The 20,333-nt window shown below is 40.3% G+C and overlaps 2 protein-coding genes across 4 annotated transcripts in view; one reads left to right on the forward strand and one right to left on the reverse strand.

Moving 5' to 3' along the window:
* Positions 1-20,333, forward strand: part of ltbp1 (latent transforming growth factor beta binding protein 1) — a 210,354-nt gene that overhangs the window by 71,811 nt on the left and 118,210 nt on the right.
* On the reverse strand, positions 15,680-19,556 carry LOC307044203 (uncharacterized protein). Of its 3 annotated transcripts, XM_079689282.1 has the most exons (4): positions 19,175-19,556; positions 18,218-18,325; positions 18,060-18,116; positions 15,680-16,598 (listed from the first exon to the last, which is right to left on the reverse strand). In XM_079689282.1, exons 1-4 carry the CDS (start codon positions 19,437-19,439, stop codon positions 16,111-16,113), a joined length of 918 nt encoding a protein of 305 aa, XP_079545408.1. In that variant the 5' UTR covers positions 19,440-19,556; the 3' UTR covers positions 15,680-16,110. The 3 variants fall into 3 exon arrangements, 1 of the variants encoding a protein (XP_079545408.1); XR_013809570.1 differs by having other exon boundaries at positions 15,680-16,594; positions 18,218-19,556; XR_013809569.1 differs by lacking the exon at positions 18,060-18,116 and having other exon boundaries at positions 18,218-19,556.

The following is a 20,333-nucleotide window of genomic DNA, read 5'->3' on the forward strand; positions in this document are numbered from 1 at the left end:
CGGTCCCCTCGTTCCTTGGAAGAGGCGGAGAGGTGGGTGTTTTTCATCTGCTGGTGGACTACCTGAGAGATACAGCAGGAGAACACGCCGTCCACCGCGGAGAATAAACAGAAGGGCAACCATGGCAACCATGCTCCGGGGTCTTCTTCGCTGCTTTTGGTGTATTTCGGGCGGCAGCAGCGCCACTTACAGGCATGACATATGTACTACATCGTTTCCAGCATTTGCAGCGGTCTAGTGTGAACGGACACGGTAATGAATCAAATGCGTGTGAAAGGAAGCCTTTTTTGCGCTTGCGTATGCGTTTTACCGTATGCCTCCTTGTGGGGCCGGGGTCTAAGCCAAACTATATCCGGTCACAGAGATCTGCTATTTTAAAGTAAAGTCAACACATATAGACCCTAAATATAGTCTATATTAAGAACGAGAAAAGTCTTAACATATATATCCTTTTTTGTAAACATATGACAAATGTGTGAGGGTGATGACGTCAGAGCATCGTCCTATGTGCCAGGGCTTAGCCCCGGACAGCCCCAGCCCAATTTAACCCCTGGGTATTTGAGAGGGAGCTCCTATATGGCATTACCCCGCTGAAGCTCACCAAAGTTTAATATATTTCATAGTTCAAAGTTTTGTCAATTGTTTTGTTTATTGGTCAAATACTGGTTTCTAATGGTTTCTGAGGAGTTTGACTGGAATGAAAGAGCACAGAGTACAGAAGCAACAAAGCAGCATACTGAATTAAACCTGACCTTCACAGAGAGGTTGAAGTTCATGTGGAGAGGAGGCTTCAGTAGTCTGTCTGCACTCTGTTTAGTTTTGCTATCTTACAATCAATATAGTCAATGTGAGGTAAAGTGTGTAGCCAATGTAACCGGTTAGAACTCAAAGTTGCGATGAGGTCTTAAAATGTATGGAAAGGGTCTTAAAAAAGGTCTTAAAAGGTATTAAATTTGACTTCAGGATTCCTGCATATACCCTGCTCCATAGGATCACTTTGATGCACATTCAGTACTCGTATTTGAGGTTGTGGGGCAGAGGCCGATATCGTGACGCTTACAGGGAGGTATCGAACATTTCAAAGTAGGTGACTGTGTGGATGCCTGTTCAAAACATTGCAAACTTCAATAAATCATTTAAATTATATATTTGTGTCCGACTTTCATTTGTTCATCGTTCTTAATGTGATGTATAGTAGCTTTGATAGCTGTCCATACCTTCAGACAGCCTAAAAGTAAAACACAAGTTGTTTATTCACAGCCTGAACGCTCATCGAGATGACTGGATCAGTCATGACAACTTGTGATCAGCTCCGATTAAATTGTGATATCAATTCTGTAGCTAACCTCCAGGGATCACGTTTATTTTATGAAATACCTGTATCCCTCTCATCACAACGCGACTCTACACTGTGCAGGAAAAACAATTACATACATGAAAATAATCTTGATGCATGGGAATTAAACACACAAACTAACAGATAAATCATCAGAAGAAGGCAGAGAGGAAGTAAATAACAAAAGGAACACGGAAGGCAGACAGAATTGCTTAGACACGGGTGTCACATGAAATTTAAAGGTTCTGGAAAGTTCCTTATACAGATTCCTCATGAGATTTTTCTATCTCACGAAGTCCCTAAGTGACACACACTGAACAGTCTGGGGTCATGGTCCTTGTCATTTGCTTTTGTCTTCCCATAACAACATGTCCAAGATGTCCATGTGTCAGGCTAAAACATGTGACAGAACTAGCTAGATTTGGAAAGGTTTTTTGTTGCTAAAGTTAATATTCAAGCCATTTAAGAATAAAAATGCTTACATGACATGTCATTTGTTAAACATTAAGCTGTCTTCGGCTCTTTTCTGCTGTAACAAATGTAAATTTCTCCTCTGTGGGACGAATAAAGGTATTCTGATTCTGATTACATTTAACCTGTTGTGGAAACATTTCTTGATGAAATTGATATGAAACAAATGCCATAAATATTGCTGTGACACATGGTGTCACATCGGGACTTTAACCCTAAACATTCACAGTAAACCCGGAGTGACATATATGCACAATTAGAAATATGAGTATGGTCTGGTCAGTTAATTTAGCTGATTCAATTATATTTAGTTAACATATGCTTTATTCTTCAATTCATAGTATGTTCAAACAAATGCAAACCAAAACATCATCCTTGTTAATTAAGTTATAAATAAGAGTTACTTTACCATTAAAGCCCAGATATTTAACACTAGGGGGGGTTACTTGTCAGAAATGTGTCTATTTAGTCTAAATGACGTTCCCCTTAATTTCCCCAAAAGTAGAAATGGGTCCGGGTTCTTATGGGTTAAACGTATAGGCTTAAAGGCATAATAGAACTACCGTATTATATGTATTCAACTTGTGCCCCGCTGGACTTATTTTTCTGTGGTTTACCGTTACTGTGACATATCAATATAGCCACGGAAGATAGTTTGTGTGTTTAATTCCCATGCATCAAGGTTATTTTCATGTATGTAATTGTTTTTCCTGCACAGTGTAGAGTCTTGTTGTGATGAGAGGGATACAGGTATTTCATAAAATAAACGTGATCCCTGGAGGTTAGCTACAGAATTGATATCACAATTTAATCGGAGCTGATCACAAGTTGTCATGACTGATCCAGTCATCTCGATGAGCGTTCAGGCTGTGAATAAACAACTTGTGTTTTACTTTTAGGCTGTCTGAAGGTATGGACAGCTATCAAAGCTACTATACATCACATTAAAACGATGAACAAATGAAAGTCGGACACAAATATATAATTTAAATGATTTATTGAAGTTTGCAATGTTTTGAACAGGCATCCACACAGTCACCTACTTTGAAATGTTCGATACCTCCCTGTAAGCGTCACGATATCGGCCTCTGCCCCACAACCTCACATACGAGTGGATCTTAGGAAGGCAGATATAGCAAAAGATGAACGTAAACGACAAACGATGTTTCTTTCCTGGTAAGTCAACAATGGGTCCTCAATGTACACGCCCCGGATTCCGATGACGAAAATAATAGAATGTCGCCAGTTGTCATGACTCAACTTATACTGTAACACCGGCCGTCTTTTCTGCAACGACAGTTTTTCTGTATTTCCTTTCTCCTGTAATATGACTTGATCGCTTTAAACTCCGCACACTGAGCTCTGATTCGTCAGCAGGCAGTGCTTTCACTGAGTTGAGCTACTACGAAGCAGGATTTTCGTTTAGCAAGATAACTTCTGGGATTTCCGGTACTACGAAGCTGGTTCACTTTTTAGCGGGCTAGATCTCCATGGTGACTTATCCTGGAACCTAATCTGTGCTCCGAAGCAGGATATGTTCCAGGATAAGGGATCAACCGTGCAGAGTTCTTCTTCTTCTTTGCTTTAATGGTGAATCGCTTCCACTTGGAGCATATATCGCCACCTACTGTTGATTTATTTAATGTATAAACTGCCCGTATTGTTAATGTAGAACAGTGTTCACATAAGCCTGCACATTGATTTTATTTTTCATTGAATGTAACCGTTTCAATAAGGATACATCTATTACAGGTTGAGGTAGAAACCATGGTGGAACAGCTGATAACAACAGTGTGCAGAGTTTAAAGCGATCAAGTCATATTACAGGATAAAGGATACAGTTTAAACTGCCGTTGCAGTTCAAAGCATGTTCACTTTGTGAACGTGAAAATGAATAGAATATCACCTCCCATCTTCAGAGCAATCTGACTATTATAACATTAGCGTTAAGAAACTTACTTAAATATCTGCCACAACATAAGTAACCGGATCAGAGTAACATTAAGTACAGTCCGAGGGATATATCACATCATAATGTATCATATATTTCCTTATCTGAGTCAACTGAGCCGTATCTGGCTGTGCAACACTCACAGTGTCACATACTGTACTGGATGCAGAAGTATTATTTTAAGCAACACATTAAGTTGACAAAACACTCGAGTCAAATGTAATTAAAGTCAGATCATGTCTTAGACGGGGCAGTGATATCATAAACCTGTTAATGTACGCATTCAAATACTTTTTCTTTTACCAGCTGTATTCACCTTGCAGGTGCAGTTAAAGTGTTTAAGTCATGGATGTTTAAAGTTTAACTTCTTCATATTTGACTAATATGTTGACTTTTCATTCAGGAAGTATGACGCTGCGCTGTCAGTACGCTTCTCCATGTTTGTGATTGGTCGAATGCTCCAGATACCACCCCTTTCATGTGAACGCGCACCTAACTAGATAGGACACGGCTGGCTTGAGCGAGCGAGTTGATAGCCAGCGTTGTCGGACAGTTTAGCGAGAGCGGCTTTGTTTTGGTTTAAGTCAACCGAATAACTCAAAACATATCCAGGATAGGTTGAACTAGATTCGTAGTATACCCCCCAGGTTAGCTGCACAGCATAAGTTACCATGGAGATCTAGCCTGCTAAAAAGAGAACCAGCTTCTTAGGACCGGAAACCCCAAGTTTTCCCTGAAGTTAGCCGGCTAAGCGAAGATCCTGCTTCGTAGTATACCCCCCCTGGTGCCCATCTGAAACTTGTCTTTTATCCAACGGCTGTTTAGAAAACAAGAGAGGGTTATCATCATTAGCTGTGTGAGATTTGCCAGATTTTTATTTGTAATTGTGCATGGAGGTGAATAGGGCTTAAAGTGATACTACAGCGAAACGTACAAGAAATGCCACGCTCATAACGATCTAAGGATACATTCCTTGTGAAACCAACCAGGTAACAGCGACTGAAATAAAGAATGTTTACACTCTGCAGCTCTCAGTCACACAGGGCAGCAGTTTGTGGCAGTTTTTCCAAACTCAGATTATAAAAAATATGGAAATGTTCACGGACGATAGTTTGTTGGAAGAAATTCCATTCAAAGCAAATATATTCAATTCCATCACTTGCATTGTTTGTATGTAAATGTACAATTTTTTTTTAAAGCAATTCATTATACTCAGGAAAGTGTTAAGATTACACAAAGTATGAACATTAGTAGGTTTCGCTATGGTGGGTTTAGGAAAAGCAGGTTTTATCTGCAAGTTTCCCAGAGTGACAATCTAGAAGGGAAGGTATTGACGGAAACTCTGCAGCAATACACTGAAATTATTTATCAGATGTTTATAAGATATAACCAATGCAATTGTTTAGGTGTGGTTGAGATGGGAGTGACCTCATGGATTTGACTAGCCAATATATACCTTTTAATATAAAAGCCAAATAGGGTATATGTTATGTTATTGGGAAGTTCAATGATAGTTTCATATGTTACATGTGTTACACTGTATATGCAGTATATATATGAAAGTGAGGGTGGTTTCAAGGATATGTAGTGGTGAAGGAAGATAAAGAAGTTTATTATTAATGATCTGAGATTAAAGACAAAAACACCAGTGAGTTTATGAATTGTGATTATGACGACAAGCTTTTCCAGCACTCTTATTTTGGTTTGGTGCGATAATTAAAAAAATATCTTCTTCTGATCCATCACACGTTTGGACTTTTGATGCATTTCTTTCAAAATGTAAACCTCCGTGATTTTAATCATTGTTAAAGCTGTCCATTGTGAATCTGATTGTGAAAACTCCATTCGTAGTACTTTTAAAGCTCCCATGTGATGGCCATTTCTACTGATCATAATTCCATTGTTGAGGTATACTAAAATAGATTTATACTGTGCAATTTTCCAAACTCACATTGGTTTCTCATACAGCATCTCTGTATAGTATGTGTATTCATTATCTGTCCTAAACGGCTTGTTGGAGCTCCTGCCCCCCCCCCCCCCCACCCTCCCTTTGAGCCCAGTGTGCTCTGATTGGTCGGGACGTTGAGAGGTTCGTTGCTGCGATCTGCTGCGAGGAGCAGAAGCCTGTCCTCTCCTCGCAGAAGATCGCAGCAACGAGCCTCTCGGCGATACAGCGAGAACAAGCTAAACTCATCCTGAGCACACACAAACACTCACAGCCGAAATAAAAACAATAAGTGTGGCTTGATATTGAGTAAGAAAAAGGTATATAACGCTGTGAGAATGGGTCTGCGGAGAGCATTTCTCCGTGATCCCAATGTAGTCCGAAAAACATTTAATCATTTAAACAGTCGTGGTAGATACCTTGTTTGATTTAAACATCATAAATACACAAACAACAATGAATACTTACAGGTTGTGTACCCGAATTTCCCGCTGGTCCAAACAAAGTAGGAATAGCATCGTTCTTCAGTGCCCTACGCTGTACATATCCGGCATGAATCGCTGAAAGGTTTGGGAAGCTTTGTTTCGTGAAAGGCTAGCAGAGGGTGTGGCCTCTGGGTATTCACACTTCACAGTACCCAGGAAGAAAATGAGAAATCTCCAACGAGGCGTTTTGGGGAGGTCTTTTCTGAGTTGTACTGTACTCTCTACAGGGTGTACTTTGAGGGTTTGTGACTTTGCAGACAATTTACATGCATAAAAACCTTCATAACACACAAGGGGACGGGTAATAACCATAGAGTAATAACTGGAAAAGCATGACATGGGACCTTTAAGAACATATAGTTCTATATGCTTAGCATTGTGTTATTTAGTCTTCAAAAAAAGAACATCTTCTAAGATTGGAATTGCTGCTCATTTTATAGTTAATTATCCGTGGCTCTGTTTTCAAAGTCAAACTTTGTGTATGGCGAGAAATCCTGTGAATCGAGGAAAAAAGCATGATATATTCCTGGAAGTAATCACTTCACAACCTGTGAAAATGTACATCCTTAATGTATACACATACACATGCCACACACAAACGCACACACTACACATCATATCTGCTCTACCACTGCAAGGATATGGACAGAATAAGGAGCTTGCAATTGGGCAGTTAGAGGATTTGTTGAAATTGCAGCTCCAGGGGTAATGGCATAAAGACTTAAGCATTGCCTGCTGCTCGGGGCTGTCCAGAATTAGTTATTAGTCTTATTTTCTGTGGGCAATTTCAGACAAAGGCAGAGTGTGAGAGTTAGGACAAAAGAAGAGATGGAATGAAACAAGTGTGTCATCTGGGTGAGAATCACTCGCCCAGTTGTTGCTGAAACAACAGGCCTGGATCAGTCAGAGTGGGGGGAGGCTGTGGAGAGCCGAGCCTCTCAATACCTGTAATATACCCCCCCCCCCCCATTAAAGTCTCCCCGGTACTCAGTCCCCCTCCCACATAGACCATTTACTGTTTAAAGTGAAGCCCAGTGCTGCCCCCACCCTCTGGAACTCCCTTCCACAACATCAGAGACTGCACCGACCCCCCCGCTTTCAAAACACTGACCAAAACACACCTCTTCAGATTGTCTTTTAATTTGTGAATTATGTTCTGTTGCTGTTTTAATATGTAATAGTTATTATATTTTATCTCGTTTTATCACCACTGTAAAAAATCTTTGAGCACCTCAAAAAGCGCTTTGAAATTAAATGTATTATTAATATTAATATTAAATAGCTTGAATAGACAATAGATAAATGGAATGGACAGATCACTGCCAGCTACCTTCAAGGTGACTTTAGGTTTAAGGTTTAAACTTTTAATTGTTTTGCACAATTTAATAATACACAAACATAACCGATAACAAATGACAAACAGTGAAGGAAAAGGCAAAAAACCAATCGGGCTTATTTAAAGCCTCTACCTAAATAATGTTACAAATCTAAATGATATAAAACACAAGATCAGTATACCAACCATTGCTTCAATTCAGTAAAAAATGCGCACTTTAAGAATACTAAACATTAAATGTTAACAAAATAACACACATGAAAACCAGGCATCATACAGTGGTCAAATGAGTTTTTAAGTATTCCGTATAGATTTAATGATTTACGGAATAACACCATTAATACACTGTATACCTTCAGGTATGTGAGGTTCCTATGACACGTGCAATTGGCTTGTGGAATTCACATTTTATGAGACACATTTAATTCCCGAGCTGCTCAAACCATTTAAAGAGAGAAAGGTTTGGACCAGGTTTGGACCAGGTTTGGACCAGCTTTGGCTGGCGGTCGATCTGGTACAGATCTGATGGGTCATCATCTAACTCAAGTCGTGGTTGGTTATTATGGTCTGTCATACATTCAAGGCCAAACTCCACTGCAGACTCGCCAGAATGCATCTATGAATAAGTCAATATTTTCGAAGAATCTGCAGACTGGAGTGGTTTTGCCTCTGGAGCGACTCGGGATATTAAGGGGGGGAGGGGGGATCAGCAGACTGCACCGTGGTGACGCCTGGTTTTAATGCACTGTAGACTCAAGCAGACCCAGACATGGCCACACTGACCCAGGACCAGTTTCAAAATAACCTTTTCAGCCCAGTTTAATTTCAGCTAGCAGTATGTAAATGCCAAAGAAATGAACAGACAACAATAGGAAAAAAGAAACAAAGATATATATAGAGGGGAGACTACAGCCACCATTATTTCTATTAATTTCTATTGTAAACACTGGTCGGCAAAGTGAAGAGAAATCCCTGACTTGACGTGAAGCTTCTAAATGATTATTTAGCAAAGGAATTTTTATTTCATTGCATGCATTATTTGAAGTACAGTTCATGGCCTTCTGTGGCCTTAGACACTCGGAAAGTTAATGTATTGCACTCGGTTTCCTCTCCAAATGAGAGGATTTGCCAGTTTAACACATGTCCCTGCCCCTCACACCAAATTTACAAGGAATATTGTGATACTGTTTACTATAGCTGAAAAGTACAATATCAACCCAGTATGACTACAAAGTACTTTACACATGAAAAAGATCAGATGAAAGTAGGCTGTTTGGTTATGTGTATTAAAATAGAGGTTCAGTAGCATATTTTATGGAGTCTGAATCTAGTGTCACATAGAATAGAATCCTTTATTGTCATTATACAAGTACAATGAGAGGAGTAGATCCGCTTATGAAATTGTAAACCTTTTGAATCCTTTATTGAATCTATTTATTTACAGTTTACATTTTTGACTATGTCTCCCTTGACTGCATGTCAGAGCTTACAGTATATGTTATCCAAGACGTGTTGTATTGGCTTCAGTTAAGACTCCAGTGGCTTCCCCACTTCATATTATCACATCAATAAACAGATGAGTGTGCACATCATTAGCTAAAGCTCATATTGACGGCCACTTGAAACATTGGTCGTTTCAAACAGTTAGCAATGGTCAGCAACAGCTGAAAATTAACCTACCAAATCATTTGACGCCTTGTTGTACCTTGCTTATACAGTATCTGAGAGTGGGGAGAGATACAGATCAGCTACAATCAGAGGAAGGGGAATCTGGGTATCTTGCACAACTGGGAACTGAATCCAAAATCCAAACGGATTGCAGCCCCAGGTCTAAATAGTATAAAGATGGGGTATTAGTTCACATGAAGTTCACAAGCTGCTGCATCAGTGGCACAGTACAAATTGCATTTATTCCTGTTGCGTAGACATAAAAAAAAAAAGCCAAATTTGAATAAGAAAAAACAATCGCCAGACACCAATGCATCCTGATATTACAATAAAACTGTATGCATTTGGGCTTTAACGTTATTGATAGCAGCTTCCCAGTGTTTCGTGTGATATAAAGACAGACCTCCCATAGCCCTCTGATTTGACCAAATCTGTCAACATCTTTTCAAACTAATTTCACGAACAACACAATATTTCATGTAATCTGTTAAATTCCTGGTGGTTTGGTTATTTGGATACAGCAACAATTATTTCAACCTTCATCAATTGAAAGTAGCGATATACAGTTTATATCTGGGTGATGAAGAAGGGGTATGTGTGTTCATATGTGATGAAGGGCCCAACAAAACATTTGATCCGGAACCCCTGACCGCTTTTTTTCAATGACCATCAATCTGGGCCTTCCCTCCCACAGCAGGCCCGTGTATCTACAAATAGCTCTTAAACCACTGAGCCTAAATTAATGGGAATACCATGGCTGGTTCCTGCTCAGCTTGCAGTCAGCGCTACTCTTTGTGAAAGTAGCAGACATGTTTGCTCTTCTAAATCAGGAAGCTGCAGCCTTTCCTTCAACCTGTCTCACACGACAGACAGCCTGTCAGCAGCTGGCTATAGTGCCACATCTGGGAAAGCTATTCCCCGTCTCCCCGCAGCTATTCCTCCGCTCTCCCACACTGCTGAAACACCCTCAGGCAAATGTTAATAGTCTTGGCTCTGACTGAAGGTTTGGGCAGAGAAGATCACCTTCCATCACCACCATGACCAAATAACTGTTCCATGGTGGTATTGATAGTCTTCCACTTATTTTGCATTGCATTCCTATTGAATTGTCAAAATCACTGTGAACAATTGAAAAGTTATATAACAAAATCATTGCAGCTTTGCGTCTTTCTTTGTTTTAAAAAAACCTGTTGCCAACATTACTTACAAATTAAGTGAATGTCGATAGCTCGATTAAAGATTGAAATGTGTGCCTAGTAGCACATAATTTAACCTTTAGCCGCTTTAAAAAAATTAATTATTATAACTTCTTTTTTACTTAAATACTTTTTAATGCATGTAACATATGTTACATTAAGCTGTCTGTGGCTCTTTTTCTGCTGTAACAATGCACATTTCCCCTCTGTGGGACTAATAAAGGTATTCTGATTCTGATTTGTCCTTGTACAAAATGTGGTTAAGTATATATTCTGTACAAACATTGTCCGTTCAAGTGTGAGTAGAAGTTTAAGATGTAAATTAGGCAAAGATTAAAGTAAGGGATCATATACAGAATAATCAGCTGGTGGTATGACATCAATGAAATTATTCTATAGATCAATATCCACAGTATTGACAGTAGTGAGCCTCTTCTTCTTTAATGAAATACTTTGGCACTAAATCAAGCAAGCGAGGGACAGGAAGTGTTTCCTAAGTCCAGATAACCCTAAAGAGAACCTATTCATTGATTATATTCAAGGAGCTGATAGACTTAAGGTGCAAAAACATTACAAATGACTCAGGTCAACTCAGGTCAATCCTGACTTCAGCGTCTAGACGTGTTTTCTAGAGATGTTTTCCTGACTCCCTTTCCATATGCTCGACACAACCAAATAAATCTGCCAGAAATGTGTGCATACGAGGCATAGAAGTGAAGCAGGAGAAGGGAGGGAGGGAACGCTCAGAGAATTTGGAAATGATTTATCATGGCTGATTTTTAACGGCATACAGACGTTGCCACCTGTCAGCCTTCTTGAAAGTGACTGTTGTAAACAACCATGAAACACAATCCGTATTAATGTGATTGGATTAAGTTTTAAATTCACAGAGCTATGGTAAATGGTAAATGGACTGTACTTATATAGCGCTTTATCCAGACCTTAAGACCCCTCAAAGCGCTTTACATACTACATGTCATTCACCCATTCATACAGAGCAGTGTACCTTACTCTAGGACCTAACATTCACACACATTCACACACCGTTGGCCATGCCATCGGGAGCAACTCAGGGTTAAGTATCTTGCCCAAGGATACATCGACATGTTGACTGCATGGGCTGGGATCGAACCCACAACCTTCTGGTTGAAAGACGATCACACTCCCTCACAGCCACAGTCGCCCTGTGGCTATGCCAAAGAGCCCTGACGTGCCTCGGCTGTCAGGGTTTGGTAGGAAGGCAGGACCCAAATGCAGTACAAAGCAGTAGTCTCAACAAAAAGGGGCAGCAGGTTAACACAATAAGACAATCAGGCACAGGAGAGAAACTACAGACAGGAAGTTAAACTAGACAAGGCACAAAGAGGTAACAATTTCAAATAAAACTGAAAAATAAACAGACCGTGACAAAGAGACGCCCTACATTTCATGTACTTTTTGCTGTTTGCCAAGGACTTTTGGCTGTTCTTTCAGAAATTCAGCAGTTGGAGAGAGAGAGAGCTCCCTGTGCAGCTTAGTTAAGCAGATATTTTAACTAATATCAATGTAACTGTATAGGACAGCTAAGACAGTTAAAGGTCACCTATCATGCTATTTGTAGGCAATAGCATAGGTCTCAGATATATACAAATATATGAAAAAACATGTCTATGAAGTGTTTTGCTCAAAATACCAAACAGATCACCTATTCTAGCCATACCTCATATGCCTCTATGCAGTGGCGGCCGGCCCATAGGGGCGCTAGGGGCGCCACCCCATCTCTTCCCACATTACAAATTAAAATATATATTTTTTTAAATAAATATTTTTTAAAATATTTTTATTTTATTTTAATCTTTAATGAACAAGGTAAATATTATATAATTGGTATCAGTAAAATGTATAATCTACAATAAAATCTCGTTTAAAATGGTGTTATGATGTCTAAAGTTACTGATAAGTCACATGTTTCCTGCCTGGCCTTGCCCGTGTATCATTACCCTCTCTCGTCTGGGCGCTAAGAGAGGAGCCCTCAACCAGTGCAGCAGCAGCCACTAGCAGCTGACTGTTACTATCTGTAAGCTATGGCTCCGAAACATAATTTCAGCCAATCAGCGTCGTCAAATATGGTGATCACCGGGCGCCAATGTCAGCGCCCGGTGCAGTGTTATGGCTAGAAAGGATCCGTCTTGTGTAAAACTCTCGCGAGAGTTTGCGAGTCACGTGGCTGAATGTTTACGTTTGACAGGCACAGAGCCCTCTCTATGACTCTGGACAGGCAGCCTTTCAGTTACGATTGTTAACATCAGTGGGCCACAGCAAATGATGGTGAGAAGCTAAACTATCTATTAATTATGTCAATTAAAGGGAGTGTGATTGTAACTGTGTGTGTGACTAGCTGGATGCAAAGAGGTAAACACTGTGTTTTGTTTCCCATGCTTGCTCTTCAAACAGCCGTGGACAGATACTATGTGCCCGTGCTAAATAAACACACACACACACACACACACACACACACACACACACACACACACACACACACACACACACACACACACACACACACACATATTATTGTAGTTGAGTTTTGACAGCATCTATCAAACTAGATGTTTTGCCTTAAAGGTCTGTTTTCTAATATTTCTGTGTTTCTGACCCACATCTGTGTCTGCATATAATGTTCGTATTTAGTCTCCTCAGGGTTCCCGCGGGGTCTTAAAAAGTCTTACATTTGATAATCTGAATGTAAGGCCTTAAAAAGGTCTTAAATATGACCAAAAAGATAAGAAAGGTCTTAAATATGATTTAGAAGGTCTTAAAAATTATCGGATTTGAAAGGTACTTCTGTGTTGCGATAGCGTCTAAATGTGTTTTGGGGATAATGTCCGGGCTGCAAAGTAACCAGGTAATAGCCTTTCAGTTCCCCCCAACAATTTGTATTGAATTAAATCAACATGGAACCAGTAATCACTAACTTTGTTTCCACCAGCCCCTTATTGGAGAACACCCAGCTAGTAACCTAGCAACCAAGCTTCAGCTTGCAGCAGTCAGAAACTCATGTATCTTCGAATCTACTTACAAATTAATATGGGGAAGTGTCAGTTCAACCGTATTTGGTTGGAAAACATCTAATTTAGTGCTTGGTTGAAACCAGTGGAGGGGAACATGTTTGAAGCCCGCCGCACCATTTGCTAAATAAATAAGCGTTTGTTTTGCTAATGTAGCGTTAGCTAGTGGAGCGTTAGCTAGTGCAGCAGCTCCCGCAACAACACCGGGGGACCTCCGGGCGACGTTTGGGTCTACGTCAACCCTAAAAGCGGAGGTGTTGTAGACGCTAAATACCGTAGCTAAACACCAATCATACAACAGCAACGATGAAATAGTGTAGCTAATTTAATTTAAGGGGTAATTTCTCAAAATGTTCCCCGCGTGGTTTATTCACCATTACAATAGCCCCACCTAAAATAATTTCCACCAGCCGCCACTGCCTCTATGTCACTTCCTGTTTAAAAAGTGCTGATTTGGGGTATAAAGCTTAAAAAAAAAAGATTGATACAAAATAAAAAGGAGGGGGCTGAGCTCATGCGGCGCCCGGCAGCTACTGTCTAAACTAAATACTGCGGTGATAAAACGCCATATCATGGATTATCAAGGGTTATTTCTGAAACAGTATGGAGCTCAAAGGCTTTCTCTCTTGCCGGTTATACCACAAGGTGAGTTCCTTTTTATTTCCTGCTTCTTCACACACATGCTCTCCAGTACAGGTTAGCTCTGAGTGTTAGCGATGCTAATGTAAACACGACCATATTACGTCCAAAACAGTCGGGCATTGTTTCTGATAGCAACTAATAGTGCCGCGTGTCCACATTTCCGATATTACGTCATATCGGACACAAATCTCGATCAGCTCCGTTGTACCCCCGTTTTTAGAGATTTGGGTACGGAGGAAAAGAGAGACGATTTTATTTTCTGACGCTGCGTGAGTTCCCTGACACACCGGGGACACATTTTAATGTATAAAATACATCAAAAAGTGCATTTTGCATTATAGGTCCCCTTTAAATTAACTTACTTAATGTGTAAAATGTGTATTTTTGTTGGTGGACCTATTTATTGAAGCTACATTTAAGAGAGCCTTAACTCTAGATGTGGCAGAATGTTTTTGTGACAGTCATATGTGTATTAGAAAGCACTAACATTCTTATCCTTATCCTGACAGTAGAAAACCAATCAGGAAATGCTTATTGGAAGGCATCTATTTGAAAAAAAAAGATTTGGATATATGGATTGGTAAAAATGTTTGTCTAGTTTGTATCGCGACAATGTTCTTCAATATAAAAACACATTATTTATTCAGTTATATTCTTTTATGCAGGCAGTGTAAGAGCAAAATAGTGATCAGTTGCATTGTTTCAATTTCCAATGTTACCACAAGATATAGGGCAAAGCTTCAACCAATCGTTGTTTGAGCTAGTGCATTAAAGAAAGTAAAGTGTGTCAACCTTATATCTTTTTTAATATCTTTTTTACTATTAGGTTAGTGTCACGGTTTTAAGTTTGTGTGTCTGGTAGTGGGTGTTTTTCTGTTCTCCTTGTCATGTTTTCCTCCCTGTATATTGTCTGGTCTTTTTTCCCCTGTGTTTTCCTGTCTGTCGTTAGTTTTCCCTGGTGTGTCTAATTTCCTGATTATTTTCACCTGTCACCCCTTCTGTGTCTCCTGTGCTAATCAGCGTCAGTCCCGCCCCTGATTATTCCCACCTGTGTCTTGTTAGCCTGTGTTTAAATTCCCCTGTCTCCAGTGGTCAAGTTGTAAAAAAAAGCCAGGGGGGATGGTGGATCTGCATGCCCCCCCCCCCCCCCCCCCCCCGGAGATTAAAAACAAAAACTAACCTGCAATTCAAGGTAGTTGAGTAGACTGGATATATGTTTGGTGCTGACTGCCTTAAGGGCCCTTAATTTGATCTGATGACAGCACATTTGGTGGGAGACCAACGTTGTACCCTTTTGATTAGTGTTTAAGCACAAAGATAATTATTATATTCTATTACTGTAAAACAACTTGCATGCTATGGATATATTACGTGTCAGATACTCCTGTCATTGATCTTGACCAAGGCACCTCAGAATTAGAGTTGGTCCCATGGCTACCACTGCTCCTACATAGTTAGGGTAAATGCAGAGGACACATTTTCCCACTGGGTGCAAGTGCAACTTCAACTTCAACTTCACACTCACAATACCTATAAATCTACTGGGAATTCATCCATTAAATGTTGAAACAAAACCTCACAAAACATTGAACATGAATCCTCTCTAGTCAAGTCCATTTTAATTCAAGTGCAAGAACATGGATTAAACAAATATACTATTTACAAAATCTGAAAATAATACATATAATATGATATACAAATACAAATAAACAGTTTTATTCAATGGCTACCAACCCAATTCTCCCCTATACTGTAGTATCTCATAGGATCTTCCAAAGAGTTTCATAATCATGTTTTTTAATGACAACTTTCCGGGCTCTTGCTCTCAGATCATTAGCCAAGCTATGACTTTGAAGCCAAGACTTGACATAAACTTCTGGTTTGAACATTTGTAGTGGAGGGCCAACACACTTGATGAAAAGCAAGGCTGACATACTTTTTACCTCTAGCGTGCTTCTAGTTGTGGTTAAAATGTTCATCTGACTGAACCCACGCTCACACTCAGCTGTGGAGATGACCAGTGTGTTCACTGCTTAAAGGAGGGGTTTTAGCTCTTCTGGTGCTTGTGGTGTCATTTCATCAACAGTTTTGAGTTTCACCATATCAACATATTCCCTCATTCCTCTCTGAATTTGTCTGCCATCATCAAGCTTGAAAAAGGAGCAGAGTTCCTGTATTTCCTTTTCGGCATAACGAACACCACACACATCTGGCCAGTTTGATGGCTGCAGCACTTTGACATTGTCAAGAAAGCTCTGGTACTCTTCTTTGCTTCTCTGTTTTCCAGGCAGTGATCCCATTCTTGTCTCAATTTTAGCAGCCAAAGCATGAAAAAAATGTTGGTGGTTTATTTCTCTGCTGTGTCTTAAATTATTTGTTAGTGGCACCCCTTTGAATAGCTTCAAACCGATTGCAGTCTGAGCCACTTCTGCCGCTGGTCCAGGCTGCTCTGCCATGGACTTCAACACACGGACCTGCCGACTGAGTATTGCTACAGCCTTGGGGAGCGTCATGTTTCTGTCTTGAAGAGAGAGAGAGAATTCAGACAACTCTTCTAAAGCATCATACATGATTCCAAGATTGTGCACAAAGGTGACATTAGAAAGGCGATCTATTAAACCACTGAACATGCATTTCTCTGTTGAACTTCTTTTAGGATCAACTGAGGCATTGGAAAAGTGCTTGTGGATTGCAGGGTACTGCTGCCATACAGCTTTAATGGTCCTGTAACTGGATGCCACCCATCTAGTGCTGAGAATTCTCCCTATGTTCAGACACTGTAAAGCAAGTTCCTCACAACATTCAGTGAGCTCACGGCGGTTTTTGGCCGATGCATGATAGAGACTGTACACTTTGTCAAAGAAAAACTGGAAGTCATTCATCCCTACAGTTTCTTCAACAGCATCTCCAACACTCAGCTCAAGACGGTGGTTCATGCAGTGCCACACCATTACGTTTGGAAACTTTTCTACGATTTTGGTTGCAACACCTGCTTTACTTCCAAGCATTACAGAAGCTCCATCTGATGCAAAGCAAACAAAGCGTTCACTCAGAATAGCTTCAGAGAAGCCATGATGTGACAGATTTTTCATGAGAGCTTGATAGATTTCACCTGCATTGGTAGCAGAAAGCTCAACTAGATCCAAGAAGAATGTTAGGGGCTCTTCACTCATCCCTAAGCTCGCTCTAATATAAATGATCAATACTGATTTTTTACTGTCAGTTGTAGCTTCATCTATCGTAACAGAAAGTTTTGTTCCACTTTGAAGGACCTTTCCAACTACTCTCTTTCGCATTTCATTTGCTATGTGTTGGCTGATTGTTGCACAGGAATAGTCTGAATGTAAAGTTCTTCCCATGTCTAGTCCATTCAAGACTTGCAGATCAATATCGGACGGTAGATCTGTGAAAGGCCTTCCAGATTTCACAATCTTGTAAACTGTACGAAATACCCTATCAGTAGTTAATAAGTGATCCCTTTGCATTTCAGAAGTCAATGTTTCCAATGTCTTTTCTTTTGCTTTTTCCATGGTTTTCTCAGCTGCTTGGTCTGACATTTTATGCTTGTGTATTTTCTTACGAAGAGACTGCAGCTGTGCTGCTCGGTTTGTACCATAGGCTGTAACCTTAACGTTGGACCACTCCTCAGCAATATGCAACTGGCTGCTCCCACCTGTACTTGGCCCAACCACTTTCATTTTCTGGCAGGTTAGGCAGCCAAGTATTTTGCTTTGACATATTAGCCATGGATAATACTTTTTTTTCTCCCTGAACTTGGTAGATGTCCAGCATTCAGGGATATCTTGCTCATTATCTCCCTGGTTATTTTGGTCAGAATCATCGACACTATCTCGCCCTGCTTCTGCCTCCTCCTCTCTTCTTTTTTCTACCACAAAAACATAAAATCTATGTTAAAACCCCACTTGGTAAGATACATTTCCCCTCTTCGAAAAAGAAAAGTGTCTATTTAGAAATATCAAACCTGTTCCTTCTGCAGCTCTAGGCTCCTCTGCTTCTGCCTCCTCCTCTCTTCTTTTTTCTACCACAAAAACATAAAATCTGTTAAAACCCCCCCTTGGTAGGATTAGATACATTTCCCCCTCTTCGAAAAAGAAAAGTGTCTATTTAGAAATATCAAACCTGTTCCTTCTCCAGCTCTAGTCTCCTCTGCTCTAGTCTCCTCTGCTCTAGTCTCTCCAGCTCTAGTCTCCTCTGCTCTCCTTCCTGCTTCCTCGCCATGATTATCCTCTATATGAAGAAAACAACGGCATTATGGTTTTGTTAGAATGAGCAGACAGTGAAGTAGGCCTACTGTCAAGTTGTGTTTTTTTTTCATATAAAATAAGAGCGATGACATTCAACCACCAGAAGCCGCTATCACACGATTCGGAGGCATGCATCACATTTAAAGCTTTTTAAGTAATACATTTTGGTCGCTCACAGTGACTAAAGGTGCAATTTTCACACTTAATTTATATTATATGATCTCACTAAAATGAATGGAAAGCTTATCAAACAAAGTGCTTAAATCACTAGTGGATACATGATCATCGAATTGATACACAAAATCAGCCTAAAGATCCTCCAGGAACCTTAATTCAAATGGGTTCTTTCGGGACCAGTTTTCATACTGAAGAATCCCAAACTTGGACTATCTACCATCCTTAACTGAACTTCACCGGCTGTTTCAGGAACCGTCAACGACACCTGTTCTTCTCTGTGTTCTTCTGCCCCTGTCGTCTCTGCTTGTACACTAGCTTGCTCTGCCTCATCCTAAATTACATTTAATTTTTTTCCCCGACTGAACATGTCTAGGCTAGTTAAGTGTGTTGCTTATGCGGTCGCCTAAGCAGTAAAGAGCTGTGGGAAACCCTGCGAGATATTCCATGTGAAAAAGAAATCAAATCTGACATTAACTTTGTGAATATAAGAAAGGTCTAACCTGACGTTGGTTACTATAGCAGCTAGTACTAGCTGCCTGGCGTTAGGCTAGTTAACAAGAAAAAAAACGTAAGCTCCCAAACTATAACTCTGTTGTTATCGCCTCTGTCCAGAGATTACACATTTGGTGACATATCAAAAGTATTCTTGACTTACCTTCAGTGGTACTTTTTGTCCTCTTAAAGCCGAAGTAGTCCCTCAGGTCAAGCTGTCCTTGTCGCTTACTGGCCATGATGCTTGCACAGGCTGCGCTGCTATCGTTGACGCTGACTGACTTGACATCAATTTCGTGATCGTGATATGTGCACGAGCCCCTCGTCAACAGTATTTTAGCGGCTAAAATAATGTGGACGAGGGGCACGTGACGTGCACATATAAAATGTAGAATGTTGAAAATTAAACATTGGCAATATTTCCACATTAATTGATCAAATAACAGGGGATGGGAAGGGGGGATGGCCGTTTCATAAGGGGGATGGTTTTGACCATTTTAATACCTAAGGGGGATGCCATCCCCCCCCATCCCCCCTCAACTCGACTACTGCCTGTCTCCCAGTGTTCAGTGTCAGTTCGTTTTCGTCTCTTGTCATGTTCAGGTATGTGTGCTATTGTCTCTTGCTATGGTCAGGTCTATGCTCCTTGTGCTTTTGAAAAGTGTGATTCCGCACGACGTGAGCGCTTTCATTTTTTGTTCTCTATTTTTATCATCTCGGCTAGAGATCTGATAGTTACCTTTTTTGTTGTTCCATAGAGAGGCGAAGTCCCTCCCCTTCCGGGAGCCTCCATGGGACCCCGGAAGCGGAAAATTATACATTGAAGTCAATGGAGAGAGAAAAGTTATCTTTTGATCCCGTTTGAATTGTGCCACGAATGACACATATGATGTTTGTCAATCTTAAACAATCATTTCCATGCAAAAAAAGTCACAGTTTTGTCGTAAAAATGCTGAAATATAAGACTATGAATAATACGCAACTAGAAAGACTACAAATCCCAAATGCATTCTGGGTCGCGTAAGTGATGTCATAGGCGATAATGCTCCAAGACTGGTTGTGACTCGCAAAGCAAAGAGGAAGAAGAAGACTGATTTATTCCCTCCAATAAATATAAGAGATTGCTCCAATAAATTCACTTTTACAAGATGCCTGTGTGCTTTGTACGAGGTTGTAATCACAAAAGAGATCATACCACTTGCTCGTTCTATCGCTTCCCGTCTGATGAAAGGACCAGGAGTCGTCGGACCAAACATATCAGGTAATATACATGTTTTGCATGGAACATAGTCAAGTTAGCTACCTAGCTAGTAGCGAGCATG

Source organism: Notothenia rossii (genome assembly GCF_949606895.1).
Source record: "Notothenia rossii genome assembly, chromosome: 6".
NCBI classification, from domain to species: domain Eukaryota; kingdom Metazoa; phylum Chordata; class Actinopteri; order Perciformes; family Nototheniidae; genus Notothenia; species Notothenia rossii.